Raw genomic sequence first — 14,332 nt, 5'->3', positions numbered from 1 at the left:
AGTTCCTAATGACTTTATAGTTCTTTAAGTTGGTTTAGGATATTTTCAAAGACCAGGCAGCTAACCTGGTTCCGAGAACCATTTGTTCCTCATTATAAGCAGAGGTCTTTCTTAAACTCTCCAGAGGAAGCATTTGGCTCTCTTTACCCATAAGACAGAGTGTGTGTTTGATTCCATTTTGACTATTGATCATTTGAGATTGTACTTTGATCTCTTCGACCTTAGATCATTTATGAACTAAGTAAATAACAGCATTTAGCTTGTTTTTCTTTAAATTTTACAATCATAAACATGAAACCCAGAAGCATCAGCTCAAATTCATGACAAATTTCATAAACTTCCAAAATTTTCCTCAGAGAAGTTAATTCGTGTTCATTTCTGAGGTCCTATGCATGCTGGGCCTTTAGGACGTGGTTCCAAGTGGAATAGAGATGAGTTGCTAAATTCTTCAAAGCTGATGACTGGATTAAGTGGGAGTGGGGGCTTTATTTAGGGCACTGGTATTTCAGCCAGAATACCTGTACATTTTAAAAGTGTATGAGGGCATGGAGATTTTGTATTTTCTAAATTCTCACTCCCTCTATGTAGCATTCCTAAAACTGATAATGCCAGAAATGTCCTCACTGTGGAATTCCTTGCCTTTCCTATTTGCCCTTCTTGCACTTTATAAACAGAAAACCATGCTGTTCAGACATCCAGAATCCTTCTGTGGTACACCCACAGAGGTGGAGAAAGCTCCCTGGCAGCAAACACAGGACTAGTGCCACAGTGCCTGATTTCAAAGCTGAGGACTGGGATAGACTGATCAGGAAGGAGCAACAATAAATCTTTCAAGGATAAAAGCGTATTGCATGAGCATAAAACTGCATAGGAATTAGAATGGGGATGCAAATTCAAAGAGATTTAATAATGAAGAATGTAAAATTTACAACTTAAAACGTGTATTTATATATTTATGTGTATTTCAGTGGACCCTGGTGGGCATCAGCTCATGTGGGTCTTTATGGTTCATTCATCAGATGTCCTTAAAAGAAGCAAGAACAGTTTTCTTTTGAATTTCATGTTTATGATAAGCCAGAAATTTTAAATACTGCAACCACTTAAACTTTCAAATATCAGCTTTGAAGTCTGAGAAGAGGACATGGTCTTTTAAATTATTGGAGGGGACACCAGTCAAAGGGTTTGTGCGGACCAATGAATTGGCATTCTCAGGTACAGTAAGCTGACAACATGTGAAATGTTTCTTAATATCTAAAAGAGTTATGATCTTATAAAAGGAATTACAAGGCAATCTTTAGCTGTTCTGGACTAGGACTTTTGGGAGGCATCTTTGGCCAGAGTTTCTAATTGCTTCACTGGCTTATTGCCCTCCTAGCTCTCCAGGACTTGGGTTAGTCTCCTGGACTGTTGATTGCAGGTGTTTTGCACACAGTAAACTCACCTGAGACTTATACTGGGTTCAGGGAAAGAGCCATGGAACATGGACCTTTCCTAGCACAGACTCAACTTCCATTATAAACAGTTTCCATTTCCATTATCTAATGTAAAAATAGGACCGGGGCGCCTGGGTGGCTCAGTGGGTTAGGCGTCTGCCTTTAGCTCAGGTCATGATCCCAGGGTCATGGGATCCAGCCCCCCCCATCGGGCTCTCTGCTCAGGGGGGAGCCTGCTTCTCCCTCTCCATCTGCCCTTCCCCCCCCTTGTGCTCTCTCTCAAATAAATAATAAATAAAATCATAAAAAAATAGGACCACAGACACAAATAACATATACTAATGATTCATAATTTGAGATCTTTATTTTGATAGAGCATTATTTTTTGAATTATTTTTAGCATGTTCAATATTTTTTCACCCGCTTCTATTACTTCTATAAGCATAAATTTTATATTTCATAAAACACTGAGTGTAATGGGTAAAGCTAGCATTCTTAACAGAAGTTATAAAATGATTTGCTTTTCTACTAATTGAATGTCTAGTAACCTTTTTTTTTTACATTATTTTTTTGTTTTAATTTTTTATTGTTATGTTAATCCCCATACATTACATCATTAGTTTTAGATATAGTGTTCCATGATTCATCTAGTAACCTTTAATCAGGGTTTTTTAGCATGACTCCAGTTATCAGCAAAAAGAGGTCTTAAACTTTCCCAGGATGCTGAAGGCTGATTGAACTCTCCCAAGGGCTATATAGTTTGTTAGGAAAGGCAGCTCACACAGCTACACACCTGCTATTTGTTATGTTCCTTGGAGATTGAAAGCTTTGTTAGGTACTTGGCATTATTATTCTGAAGCCCCCAGACAGCCTGTGATCGGGAAGATACAAGGAATTAACAGATCTGAAAGTTATTATGTTGAGAAATAGTCACAGTGATTTAGGGCAGATTGTCACCAATTAAAGACTCTTTTTGTTCAGCTGCTGTGTCTCTGTGTGTGCTATTTAGACTTAGTTTTTTCCTATCACTATTCCTTTCAGTTGGGGGGGGGGATGATGTTATAATTGGCCATCTTAATTATGCTGCACAAAGATACATTAGTGAGAATAGTTTTGTGTGTGGGTGAGGATTTTTCTCCCTTGAGACTGTTAACCACTAGACTTTCCATAAAATGTGAAAACTCCGTTTTAGAAACTCTTCTCCTGTTTAAGCTGCTGCCATCTTGGGCTTGAGGGTAAAGAAACATCTGTTTTTTTGTTTTTGTTTTTTATAATCACCTTTGTTTCCCAGCAAACATTTTAATTAGAAAACATTCCAGTCTTTCTCAGGCACTTGAAAAAAAATGTGTCTTTATGAAAATAGTTGTCTCAAGATCTAGTCCTGCTGTATCCACTAACTCACTGTACTACCCTGAGTCTTTTTAGCTCTGGGACTTTGAGTCTTGATTCGTAATTGGGGGTGGGGTGGAAATGGGGGAGTTTGTTCTTAGGCTATATGAAGTTCTGATTTTATAAGCTATAGTAACATAGGCCTATTTTAAGGCATTATTTTCAATGCAAGGAATGAGAAACATCTCCACATTTCACTTCAGTGTGGCGGGGAAGACTGGATGTATTTTGAAATGGCACCAAAGTGGAGTTCTCTTATCCACCACCAAGGAGAAAAACTCAGGTCTGAGTATCCCTCTTCTAGACGGGCAGTCGCATTTTGGGCTAAAAATGCAGGCTTTGGTATCCAACTGAATCCAGGTCCGAATCCTATATTTAATCACTTACTCGCCGCATACAATATCAGCACAGGAGCTAGGGAAATGTATTTAATCACTCAGGTACCAGTTTAACACTAGACCTGAATTCTTCTGCAGGACAGCCCCAGATGGGGAAATGAAACCAGATCCCCTTTTTCTGTTTTGCATATTAAACTTTTGTCTAATGTTTCAACTGAATAAAGCATTCTGTGATGAAGGAAAAAAAAGAGAGAGAAAAACCCTGAAATAAGGGCTTTGAAAGCAGAGATAAGCTATGTCTTGTTTATCCTGTTAGTCACCACCTCCAAACACAATGCCTAGTACTTTTATTGAATGAATTAATGAGTGAATCACAAATCCTTAAGAGTTTGGTGACTCAGCATTTTCCCAGGGAACTTTATTATGCTTTAGAGATTTAGTAAACTTCTGACAAATGTGAACTCTCTTATTATTCTAATTGTGTAATTAACATTTAATATGCTATTGATTCTCTTATGCTTAAATGGTAAATTGAGCTTAATTTATGGCAGTCCTGAGAAATAGCCTATTATGTTTTGAGTTGTTTTATTCTGTGAGCAAAATAACCAAATGAGTTTTTACTATGATTTCCTACTAAGTGTGGATATCATCACAACATAGCAGTTATTAATGGTCATATATATCATACATGTACATGCATATATAAATTTGTTTATATATGTCTACATAATAAAAATATTAGTTTTGTTTCCGATTTCAGTCAGTTGAAATGATATACATCAAGCTAACCTAATATTTGTCATCGTAAAAATTGTAATATAGATTAATTGATCAAGGGATATTATCAGTTAGCAATTCAGATTTGGAATATAGTAGTATAAAGGTCTGAACAGGTAAAAATCAATCCTGTGTTGAATACTAAGGGGCAGAATTTGAAACCACAGTATTTTTTAATCAATAAAACAGTTTTTGTATTATCCCTCTACTCTCGAATTACCACACACACACACGCACACAGAGGTTTCCTATTCTTCCTATGGAAAGATGTATTTGTATATTGTCTGTCCTCTTATACCTTAAAAATGGCATGTTCAGGGGCACCTGGCTGACTCAGTCGGTTGAGCATGTGACTCTTGATCTCAGGGTTGTAGGTTCAGGTCTCGCATTAGGTGTAGAGGTTACTTAAAAAACCAAAATCTTAAATAAAATTAAATAAATAAATAAAAATGGTATGTTCAGTTACTCAAACCAGAAACCTGGGTATCATTGTTGACATCTTTATTTCTGTCAACTTCAACCACTCAAGAGGTCATTTTGATTTTTACCTCCAATATACACTTCAGTTCTCCCCTTTGTACCAAATCCAGTGTCATCATAATAGTACCAGACCATCATTTTTCCCTTAATTAGTGCAGTGGTCTGCTAATTGGTCTCTCCACTTCCATTCTTATTTTCCTCTCCACTTCATTCACAGAGTGGCTATAATGAATATTTAAATATGATAATTCCATCATGAGACAGCTCTGCTTAAAACCCGCTGAAGTGCTTCCCATGGGAATGGAAAGAAAAGCTGACCCTTTATCACGGCTGCTGTGTACAGCAAACCTGACCCCTGGCTCCCCGGCCAACCTCGTGTTGCATCGCCGCCAACTTGCCCCACCATACAGGGTCTGAGTCTTTTCAAGTGCATTGACTGTACTGAGTTTTTTCTTCAACCTGCATTATTTCTGCCTGCGGTACATTTCCCCAGCATCAGGTTTACTCCTTTTTTAGGCTTCAGCTTAACTGTGACTTCCTCAGGGTTCCCTCAACTCCAGTCTAAATCACGTTCCTCATGTGGCATCCTATCCTGTCCCTTCAAGGCATGTATTACAATTATAGTTGTATATTTATGTTTGTGTTTATTGGAATATTATCTGTTTGTTCTCCAAGACCTTGACCATGATGAGTGTAGGACTCAGGCCAGCTTTGGTACCATTTCATATAGAATACCTAGCCCTTCGTATTGAATACCTATTGCAGACATTTACAGAATGCCCACTATGTCTTGGGCATTGTTCTGGGCACTGGATATCTAGAGTGATAAAGACAAATTCCTGTTCTCTTGGAGGTGACATTTGAGTACAAAGAGCCAGACAGTAAATACATAAGCATATTCTTTGATCAAGTACTGTCTCCATGCAGGGCGCTAAATACAAAGTTGGATTTTATCAAAGAAAGAACACATGCCTGTCTTGCCCTAATGGCTCAGATAGCCTCATTCTGTCTGTGTTTTTTTAACCCTGCCAAGCTACTCCTGAGTGTGACTTTGGCTCTGGCACTTAGAGAAGCCCTCATCAATGGCATCCTTTGTCCTCCTTTGCATTTGTACTGGCAGCTGAGAAATTTGGCAATTCCTTACGCAGTGACTAACAGTAATACCTCTTTGCAGATGTAATGCACCATATAAGTGGCAAGTCCTGTACAAACACTAAATAATTAGTCTTCATAATAACTCTAACAAGATAGAGTGTAAAACTGTTTTGTATGGAAATAACCGAATCATTGTGAATATACCTATTGAAATCACAGCATAGTGGAAGGATGTGAGTTGTGATTCTGAAATTCTTGACTTCTGTTTTTTTTTTAACTGCTAAAATAAACACATATACAAACAGTACCATATAAGATGCTGTTTTACAAATGCTGCATTTTCTTCATTCATAAATTAGTTGCATTTATAGTTGAGTTTAAAATATGTGAAATGCAAAGATCTAATAAGCTAGAACCTATGATTTTGACAACCTGACTGACTTTGGCAGTGCATTTTTTTATGATACCCCTGATTCAAGTCTGCTGAATATTAACTACTTAAATGTTGATCTTCAGTGATATAGACCTTTCTCTAGAATACATTGCATATTTAACTTTAAACTTGTGTTCCCTTTGTCTTGATGACTTAGTGCCATAGGAATAAATGCTAGAGAATATCTTGTATTGTTGTTGGTTCCTGAAGTGAAATAATTAAACCACGAAGCATGGACTGCAGATAGCCATGGGGGCTTTTCATAGAAAGGGTCACTATGGTGTGCATGTTTCTGCAAAATGGGAACATGGCTTAAGCTTGGACCCAACCTGAAAGTAATTCTAACCATTAAAAGACCAGGAATGGGTGTCCCCATTGCTGTGGCCCAGCAGACAACAGAGGAATGCAACTGTGTTTACATAAGCTCATTCTTCCATCATATGTTGTATAAACAAACAACTTTACTTTTTTTATTCCAGTAAGAGCTTCTTCTGTTCGCAATGTTCTATATTTGTTGTTAAAGTTGAATGGTGTTTGAAATCCTATATAACTTCTTCAGAATGTATAATTTGTTTTACAAAAATGTACTGTTTAAAAAAAAAATGTACTGTTTCTGAGGGTACAGCCTAAGAGGTTTGTGAAATCTTCAAAAGCTCCAGTAGTTAAGAAAATAAGTGCTTTTACCAGCATATTTTCTTCCAGAATCTTAACCAAAGCATAATTTAAGTTTTAAAAATAGGGTTGCGTGCTATAAAAAAGCACAAGTAGAAGATGACAATTATTGAAGAGCATTCATAGATGTATTCAGTGCCAAATTTTAAAGTGAGTATGTATCCTTTAGGAAACTGTTATGATTAAATCCTGACTTTGTGCAGAATTGATGTTTGCTTGCATCATTTAAAAAATCAAATTCCTTAGCTTTAGAAGATGATGGTATAAGGTGGATAATACCTCATGGAATATTATTTTACATGTTATCATTTTTTTTTTTTTTTAAAGATTTTATTTATTTTCTTGACAGAGAGAGACATAGTGAGAGCAGGAACACAAGCAGGGGGAGTGGGAGAGGGAGAAGCAGGCTTCCCGCAGAGCGGGGAGCCCGATGTGGGACTCGATCCCAGGACCCTGGGATCATGACCTGAGCCGAAGGCAGACGCTTAACGACTGAGCCACCCAGGCGCCCTTTACATGTTATCATTTTAGTTTTCCTCTTTGATGGGTTAAGATATCTTTCTGTAAATTCATCCTTTTTGTTAGAGTGTTTTTAAAAGTTTGGAATTACTCTTTTAAGAAACGTTAGAGCATTTTGGAGTGCCTGGCCGGCTCAGTTGCTAGAGCACACGACTCTTGATCTCAGGGTTGTGAGTTCAAGTTCCATGTTGGGTATAGAGCTTCCTTAAAAAAATTTAAAAATAATAAATGTTAAGGAGTTTTGAACACATTTGTGCCTCAGATAACACGTTGTTCTTCTGGGTAATGCTGTGAGCTTACTAAGTAGGAATGCAAGTAGTTATAAAAGCCTTTGTGATGTACTTTCTTATCTAGCTCCTAAAACATTTATCTTAATATAAAATAACTTGCAATAAAACCCTATTATATTGCCATTTTCTGACAATATGAAGATTAATGTTGTTTCTTGATAGACATCAGCATTTATATAAACTTTATAGGAGGAAAATACCAAAGTTATAGTAGAAATGCCAGGCACAAAATATGTGTTCAATACAGATATGTTAAATGGAAGAATGATACTTATTTTGAAATTAGATAACATTTATTTCAGCATGTAGGTGGGCATTTAGATAGAGAACTAGCAGTATCATGGAAGTGAGTAATTTGGGATGCCTGGGTGGCTCAGTCCATTAAGCGTCTGCCTTCAGCTCAGGTCATGATCCCAGGGTCCTGGGATCGAGCCCTGCGTTGGGCTCCCTGCTCAGCGGAGAGCCTGCTTCGCCCTCTGCCTGCAGCTCCCCCTGCTTATGCTCTGTGTGTGTGTGTGTGTGTGTGTGTGTGTGTGTGTCAATTAAATAAATAAAATCTTAAAAAAAAAGTGAGTAATTTATTCTCTACTCAAAAGTAAAGATTAGGTAGGTGATAGGGAATTTTGAAAGCAATTATAACAGGCATGCTCTGACTAAACATCTATATGGTTCTTGTCTTTGAAAATATCCTTCCTCTTTTATTTTTCCTCCAATATACCCTAATTTTAAAGGATTTTTTTGATATATTATTTTCTTTTCCCAGTCAACAGCTTACTACTCTTTGCTGCAAGGTTTAATTGACAAAGTAATCTTTTAAGTAGAAAAGAAAATCCCAGAACTGCGTATTATTTTCCTCTTTTTTCCCAAGATACCTACTTCTAATTAAAATGCTTATATTTAATTAAAACACTTATTATCGTACCAGTTTTTTAGTCATTTTGTTGCTGTAATAAAAGCAAATTACTGAGAAGAATTAGCACAACATACTAATCTGAATGATGAGTTCTGATTCTCAACATACCACTGGAAGTTTGAAGTGGCGTCTTCCAAACATGGAAAAATCTGAGAAAACACAAGAATGCAGGAAATATTCAAAGAGAGTCAGTTGACTGTCAGAAGAGAAAGTTCTCATTCAACTTCTGTTCCAATAGAAAGAGGCTGGATATTAATTATATCATTGATATCTATGTGGTTAGAATTGTGAACACTGTATTCAGATAAGACCAGATAGGTGGGCAAATCGATAGAGCAGAGTCCTTGATAGACAAGGACTTGTATTCTAGCACTGCCGCTAAATCTTTATAGATTACTTATTCTTAAAATGAAACTAATAAATTCATGTTGTCCTAACCTTATTATGGGGACTAAGTGAGTGGATATTTGGTGTGGTTCCTTACATAGCAAATGTTCAGTCAATGTCGGCCATTGCTAGCATTATTATTTCATTGCTCACATTAACACTGTTATTATTTATGTGACATGCTCCTCTCCTCTCTGAGGAGCCTTAGATTATTTAATTTCTAAAAGAAAAAGTTTGGATCACCCATCTCTTAGGCCCCTAACTGAACCAGAATTCTATGATTCATGAAGCAGAAGGCATTGTGGTTCACAGATGTTCACCACATGATTAGGGAACAAAATTAATTCTAGGAGCACTTGAGCCTTACCAAAACTGGGTAGTCTTAAGACTGCAGTGCACTGATCTACAATCACTGTCAGGCCTTCTGCAATAATTGAGTGGATTTGTTGGACATATAACTGATGAGATAGGTAAATGGCATTTTATAGTAAAATGTTAACCTGTTAAAAAAAAATGCACTGCATTGGTAATGGGGATATCTCTGTTTTCTTCTGGTCTCGTCCTGACAAGTAACTCAAGCTAGTGACAAAATTTCTTGGGACTCAGTTGCCTCTCTTTATGGGATGGATTAGACGTTGTCAAAGACCAGTGCCTGTTCTATAATTTTATGTTTTATTCAGTTCTAAAATTTCCCAGAGGGTTCTAAAGGAGTGTTATAAATATTAACATCTCCATAATACTTGAAACATTTTCTGCTTAACTGTTTTTTCCTGTTACCCCCCTTTCCTCAACATTACCCAAATAGATTGCAAAGTCAACACTAAATTTTAGAATCCTTTTCTGAAAACATGTTTACCTATTTTGAGAATTATATTGAAATTGGTGTATCACTTTTCAGAAAGACCAATGATTTTATGTTTTATTCTGTTTCAAAGGATAAATCTTAGTCAAGTATTTTTTTAGACAAAAAAAACTAGGGAGATTCAAAGATTCAATGAAGCTTATGTTTGTGGTTGTTTTTTTTGTTTTTGTTTTTTCTAATTTAACAGAATGAAAAAGAGTGAGAAGTGGTTGAGCCAAATTCTGTGTACCAACCTGTGAACATAAAACATTACATAAATGTGGAGGAAATGTAATGTTAGGGTGAACAGTGGTTTGTTTAATAACTTTTTAGGTGATATCTACTTGGATACATTATATATATATATTATTCTTTTTCAAATTGTTATTAAATCTTTTCAAAAGTTAGTTCCAGATTTTAGAATTTCATAATATTCACACTGTTTCATAACTATCAAAATATGCATTTTGATTTGTTAGAGAAGGAAAGATTTTTTTTTTTAAAGAAAAATGGGGGCGCCTGGGTGGCTCAGTTGGTTAAGCCACTGCCTTCAGCTCAGGTCATGATCCTGGAGTCCCGGGATCGAGTCCCACATCGGGCTCCCTGCTCGGCGGGGAGCCTGCTTCGCCCTCTGACCCTCCTCCCTCTCATGCTCTCTCTCTATCTCATTCTCTCTCTCAAATAAATAAATAAAATCTTAAAAAAAAAAAAAAAAAATACAAGAAAAATGAACTGCATTTGAGAATACTTACAGATGCCATTGGTTTTTCTGCCAAAATGCTGCCAATCATTTGAACTCAATTTTTAATTACTTAAATATATACATGAGTTAAGAAAATTGGAGGGTTGCCTGGGTGGCTCAGTCGGTGAAGCGTCTGCCTTCAGCTCAGGTCATGATCCTGGAGTCCTGGGATCAAGCCCCTCGTTGGGCTCTCTGCTCAGTAAGAAGCCTGCTTTTCCCTCTCCCCCTCCCCTTCCCCCCGCCCCCCGGCTCTCTTGCTCTCTCTCACGCTCTTTCTCTCTCTCTCAAATAAATAAATAAAATCTTAAAAAAAAACGAAAAAAGAAAATTGGATAATTTAACTAAAAGTTCATGCCATTTTATAATGTGACACATACTATTTTCCCCCAAAAGAAAATGTTCAGGACATGTACAAGGAAGAAAGTTGCTTTTATAGAATAGAGAAAAAAGTCTTCAATTCATAATTCTGCAGGGCTGCCTGTAGCCATAGGCAATACTAGAGTTTTATGCTTTACAGCTGCAAAAGTAATTGCATGAGCATTATCTAAGCAACAATCTTTAATGGATTACATTTTGTTAGCTTTTCATTCTGTACTGTAAAAACCCAAATAACATAGTAAATGAAAAAAAAAACTTGATTTATCTGACTTAGACTTTTGATATTTCTGAAAGACATTTTATTATTCATTGGTTTATTTGAGATACGATCTCAATTTGTAAATAAGATATAATGTTTCTAAGTTGGTTTTAAGTTCACCAAATAGAAAAATTGTACAAATGGTTTATTTTTATTTGAAAAGTATTTTCCTTCTGCGCGTTTCAAGGGTGTTAAAATTTTTCGGAGGTGTTGTCTTAGATTACTAATGTAATCCAGTAAAGGCACATACTGTCTGTTAAGGTCCATTCATTTGCTTTTTCTATAAACCTTATGTTTTATTTGTAGCACATTCTTAATACAATAGCAAAAGTCTTCAAAGCCTGTTGTTTTACTTTGTGGTAACAGTAGCTGGAGTTTTCAGTTCAACAAGGTTTACTTTTGTGTCTATGTATTTTATTAATAAATAGTGTACAGTATTAAAATTAGAATTATGATAGTGTGGTGCGATTATACTGACTTTTCTTTTTCCTTTTACCATTCTTGCCTAAGAGGGGGACCAAGTCTCCTCTTTGAAGTCTTATTTTCCAAGTGTTAACGTAGTCATGTTGTGCCCAAATTGTCTCAATATGCAGATTAAAAAACGGTTTTGTTTGAGTGGATGTTAAAGCTTACGCAGATGTGTGCACAGACTTAGCTGGTAGAGAGGAAGGAAAAGTAGAGAATTAGAAGAGAAAAATACAGGATTTTGTAAGCCTGTAAGTTTGTTTGAGGTTCTGAAACCAAAATTTAAGCGTTTCTTTTGAAATAATAGTTTGAGCATAAGTTTTCTACAGTGTAGTACTTCATCCATGAAAGTATTTTTAGTGTCATTGGACTAGAGAGACACCCATTTCAGTACAAAATTGTTGTACCAAACGTTCAGTTCAATAGATTTCAAAAGGTAAATAACATTTATCACTTCAAATCTGTGCACGTAATACACCAATGAACATTTTAAGTACCATCTTAAATAAGATTACAAAAGTTGTTCACATTTTATTACACACGGGGAGAAAATGGAGTGGGAGAAATAATATTTTTCGGTTTTGTAGTGAAGTGTGCATCTCTATGCCTGATTTGTAAATGGGGAAAGAGAGGTTATGTTCAAGTAAACAAAGGAGTTGTGATTTAAGACTAACTGATGCTGAAGAATTCATGATTTCTTGATGTTTACCAGAGACAGAGGACAATTTCGCTGTATGGACTGTTTTTGAAATACAGATGTTGTTTATTTTCCACATTTTATTCCAATAGTTACAAAGTGAATGATACTGCTTGTTTTATAGTATGTTAATATTACATTGGTATCCAGTTGAGGTCATTGTAATAAACTTTTCCTCCTCTAAAATACAGGGTTAATAACATAAATAGGGTTAATAAAATCTCTCACCCTGAATAGGTTTAAGGATTCAGTGAAATAATATTTACCATAAAATAACTAAAAACAAAAATACAGAAGTTACAAAGTGACATATTTGGTAACAGTCCTGTTCTCATCCTTGGCTCCTTCTAACGTTTGCTTCACTCAGTGATAATGGAAAAACACAGTATTTTGAACAGAGTCGTTTTGCAAATATATCTAAAATTTCTATAATAAGCATATTTAAATTGTAATGATTTTATGCTTTTATACACTAGTATGAAATATCTTTAAAATAACTCTCAATTGAATGCATGTTTGGAAGTCTATTGTGGTTTGTAGGTGTATGTAATTCACTTAATAATAGAAAACATCCTCCCAGTGTGTCATGGAAGTCAAAGGAGGGTTCAGTTTTATTCATTAGCACATGGATGGGAAAATGTGGGCAGTAGGCAGAGAAGAAATGCCAAATGCTAACTGTGAGGGCACGAAATAGTAAAATACACTTGTCCACTGGCCCATAGAGAATATCAAATTATCCCTGTTGTGTATGCTTAAGGCCAGATATCTTTATCAAGTTACATATGTCTCTTAAGTAGATATAGATCCTCCAGGGTATACTGGGATGGCTATTACTACTAGTTTATTATTAATAAACATCTCTTTGACTGGAGTTCAGAGATTAGGACTATATATACCACAACTGAGTATAATGATGTCATCTTGTTCCTGCAGTCCTACGGGATGACTTCAGACAAAATCCTTCTGATGTCATGGTGGCCGTGGGGGAGCCCGCTGTGATGGAATGCCAACCTCCACGAGGCCATCCCGAACCCACCATTTCCTGGAAGAAAGATGGCTCTCCACTGGATGACAAAGATGAAAGAATAACTGTGAGTATTTAATTCAGCAGTGGGGAGCATTTATAGATCTAACGGTATATATCTTCACCAAAGAAAAGAGAAAAGTGAAGTAGGTTTTTTTTTTTTTTTTAATAAAGGGTTACATTATCTCCCATTTTCATTTCTTCTTTTAAAATAAACATCTTTCCATTTTCCCTGTATTGACATGAAAATGAGTGAGGAAAATGCATGTTGCTTAATTTGGAGATTAGAAGAGAAAACTTTAATTTCTACTTTAATGTCTTAGACTTAACACTTTCATGTATGATTTAGTTGTTATTATAATTCAGGGCACATCACATGTCCATATGCTACAGTAAAAAATGTTAAGAATTCGGTAATATGGTTATGTTTCCAAAGGCCTCCCAAGTCATTTCAACATTTCTTTTTTTTTTTAATCTCTTTCTCCTTTTCAAATGGCTTTTGTGTTCTGTAGAATTTAATATTCCTGAAAACTGAAATTTCATTCTGAATGATGGTTAATGATGGATTTATCTCATTCCAAAATAAAATCACATGACTAGATTATTAAATTTCAAATTCCTGCTGTATACAAGTAGAGAAATATGCTATCTGGAGTAAGGATGAATTTTTCTTCTTGACATCAGTGATTCCATATGACTTCTTTGCCTTTTCTTTGCTTTTTCTGTCTTGTAAGGTATTGACTGATGTACCAAAATAACTGAACTTTCATTGATTCTATGATTGGACAATATTGCCCTTTATAAATTTCTTTGTTTTGCTCATACTCTGTGTCCATTATGAATTCATTGACCAAGATTTAAAGGTACTCAGGAGAATATGTGTTTAAGGAAAAGTCACTGCTAAACATGTAGAAGAACAAAGTTATAACACAGACTACATAACCCTAATAAATGTTTGCACTGTTTCTGAACAACCAGTTATCAGATTAGCATGAGAATTAAATAGTGAAAAATAAAATCGAGAAGCTTATGGTAGACGGGTTTTAGGGAACTTGAAGAAAAAAAATCAAGCATTTTTTCTGCACTGATCTGAATTAGAATGAGTCTCTCAAAGGATTTTTATAATTCTAGCAACTGGGGTGAGAATAACCTGGCTGTACTTTTAAGAGGTGCTGGAAAGTCTCATGGCAAAGTGAACTG

At 35.8% G+C, this 14,332-nt stretch overlaps 1 protein-coding gene across 10 annotated transcripts in view; it reads left to right on the top strand.

The window, feature by feature from the left end:
• ROBO1 (roundabout guidance receptor 1) overlaps positions 1–14,332 on the top strand; it is a 1,119,036-nt gene that overhangs the window by 968,134 nt on the left and 136,570 nt on the right. For all 10 annotated transcript variants that reach the window (XM_032406315.1, XM_032406314.1, XM_032406316.1 and 7 more), the window contains one exon: positions 13,042–13,199. In XM_032406315.1, the coding sequence (XP_032262206.1) occupies positions 13,042–13,199 (158 nt within the window). The remainder of the gene's footprint in view (positions 1–13,041; positions 13,200–14,332) is intronic.

This window comes from Phoca vitulina, unplaced genomic scaffold, assembly GCF_004348235.1.
Source record: "Phoca vitulina isolate PV1807 unplaced genomic scaffold, GSC_HSeal_1.0 scaffold8, whole genome shotgun sequence".
Classification (NCBI taxonomy): Eukaryota; Metazoa; Chordata; class Mammalia; order Carnivora; family Phocidae; genus Phoca; species Phoca vitulina.
Note: the sequence above shows the minus strand (reverse complement) of the source record. Positions and strands in the feature narration are given on the sequence as shown.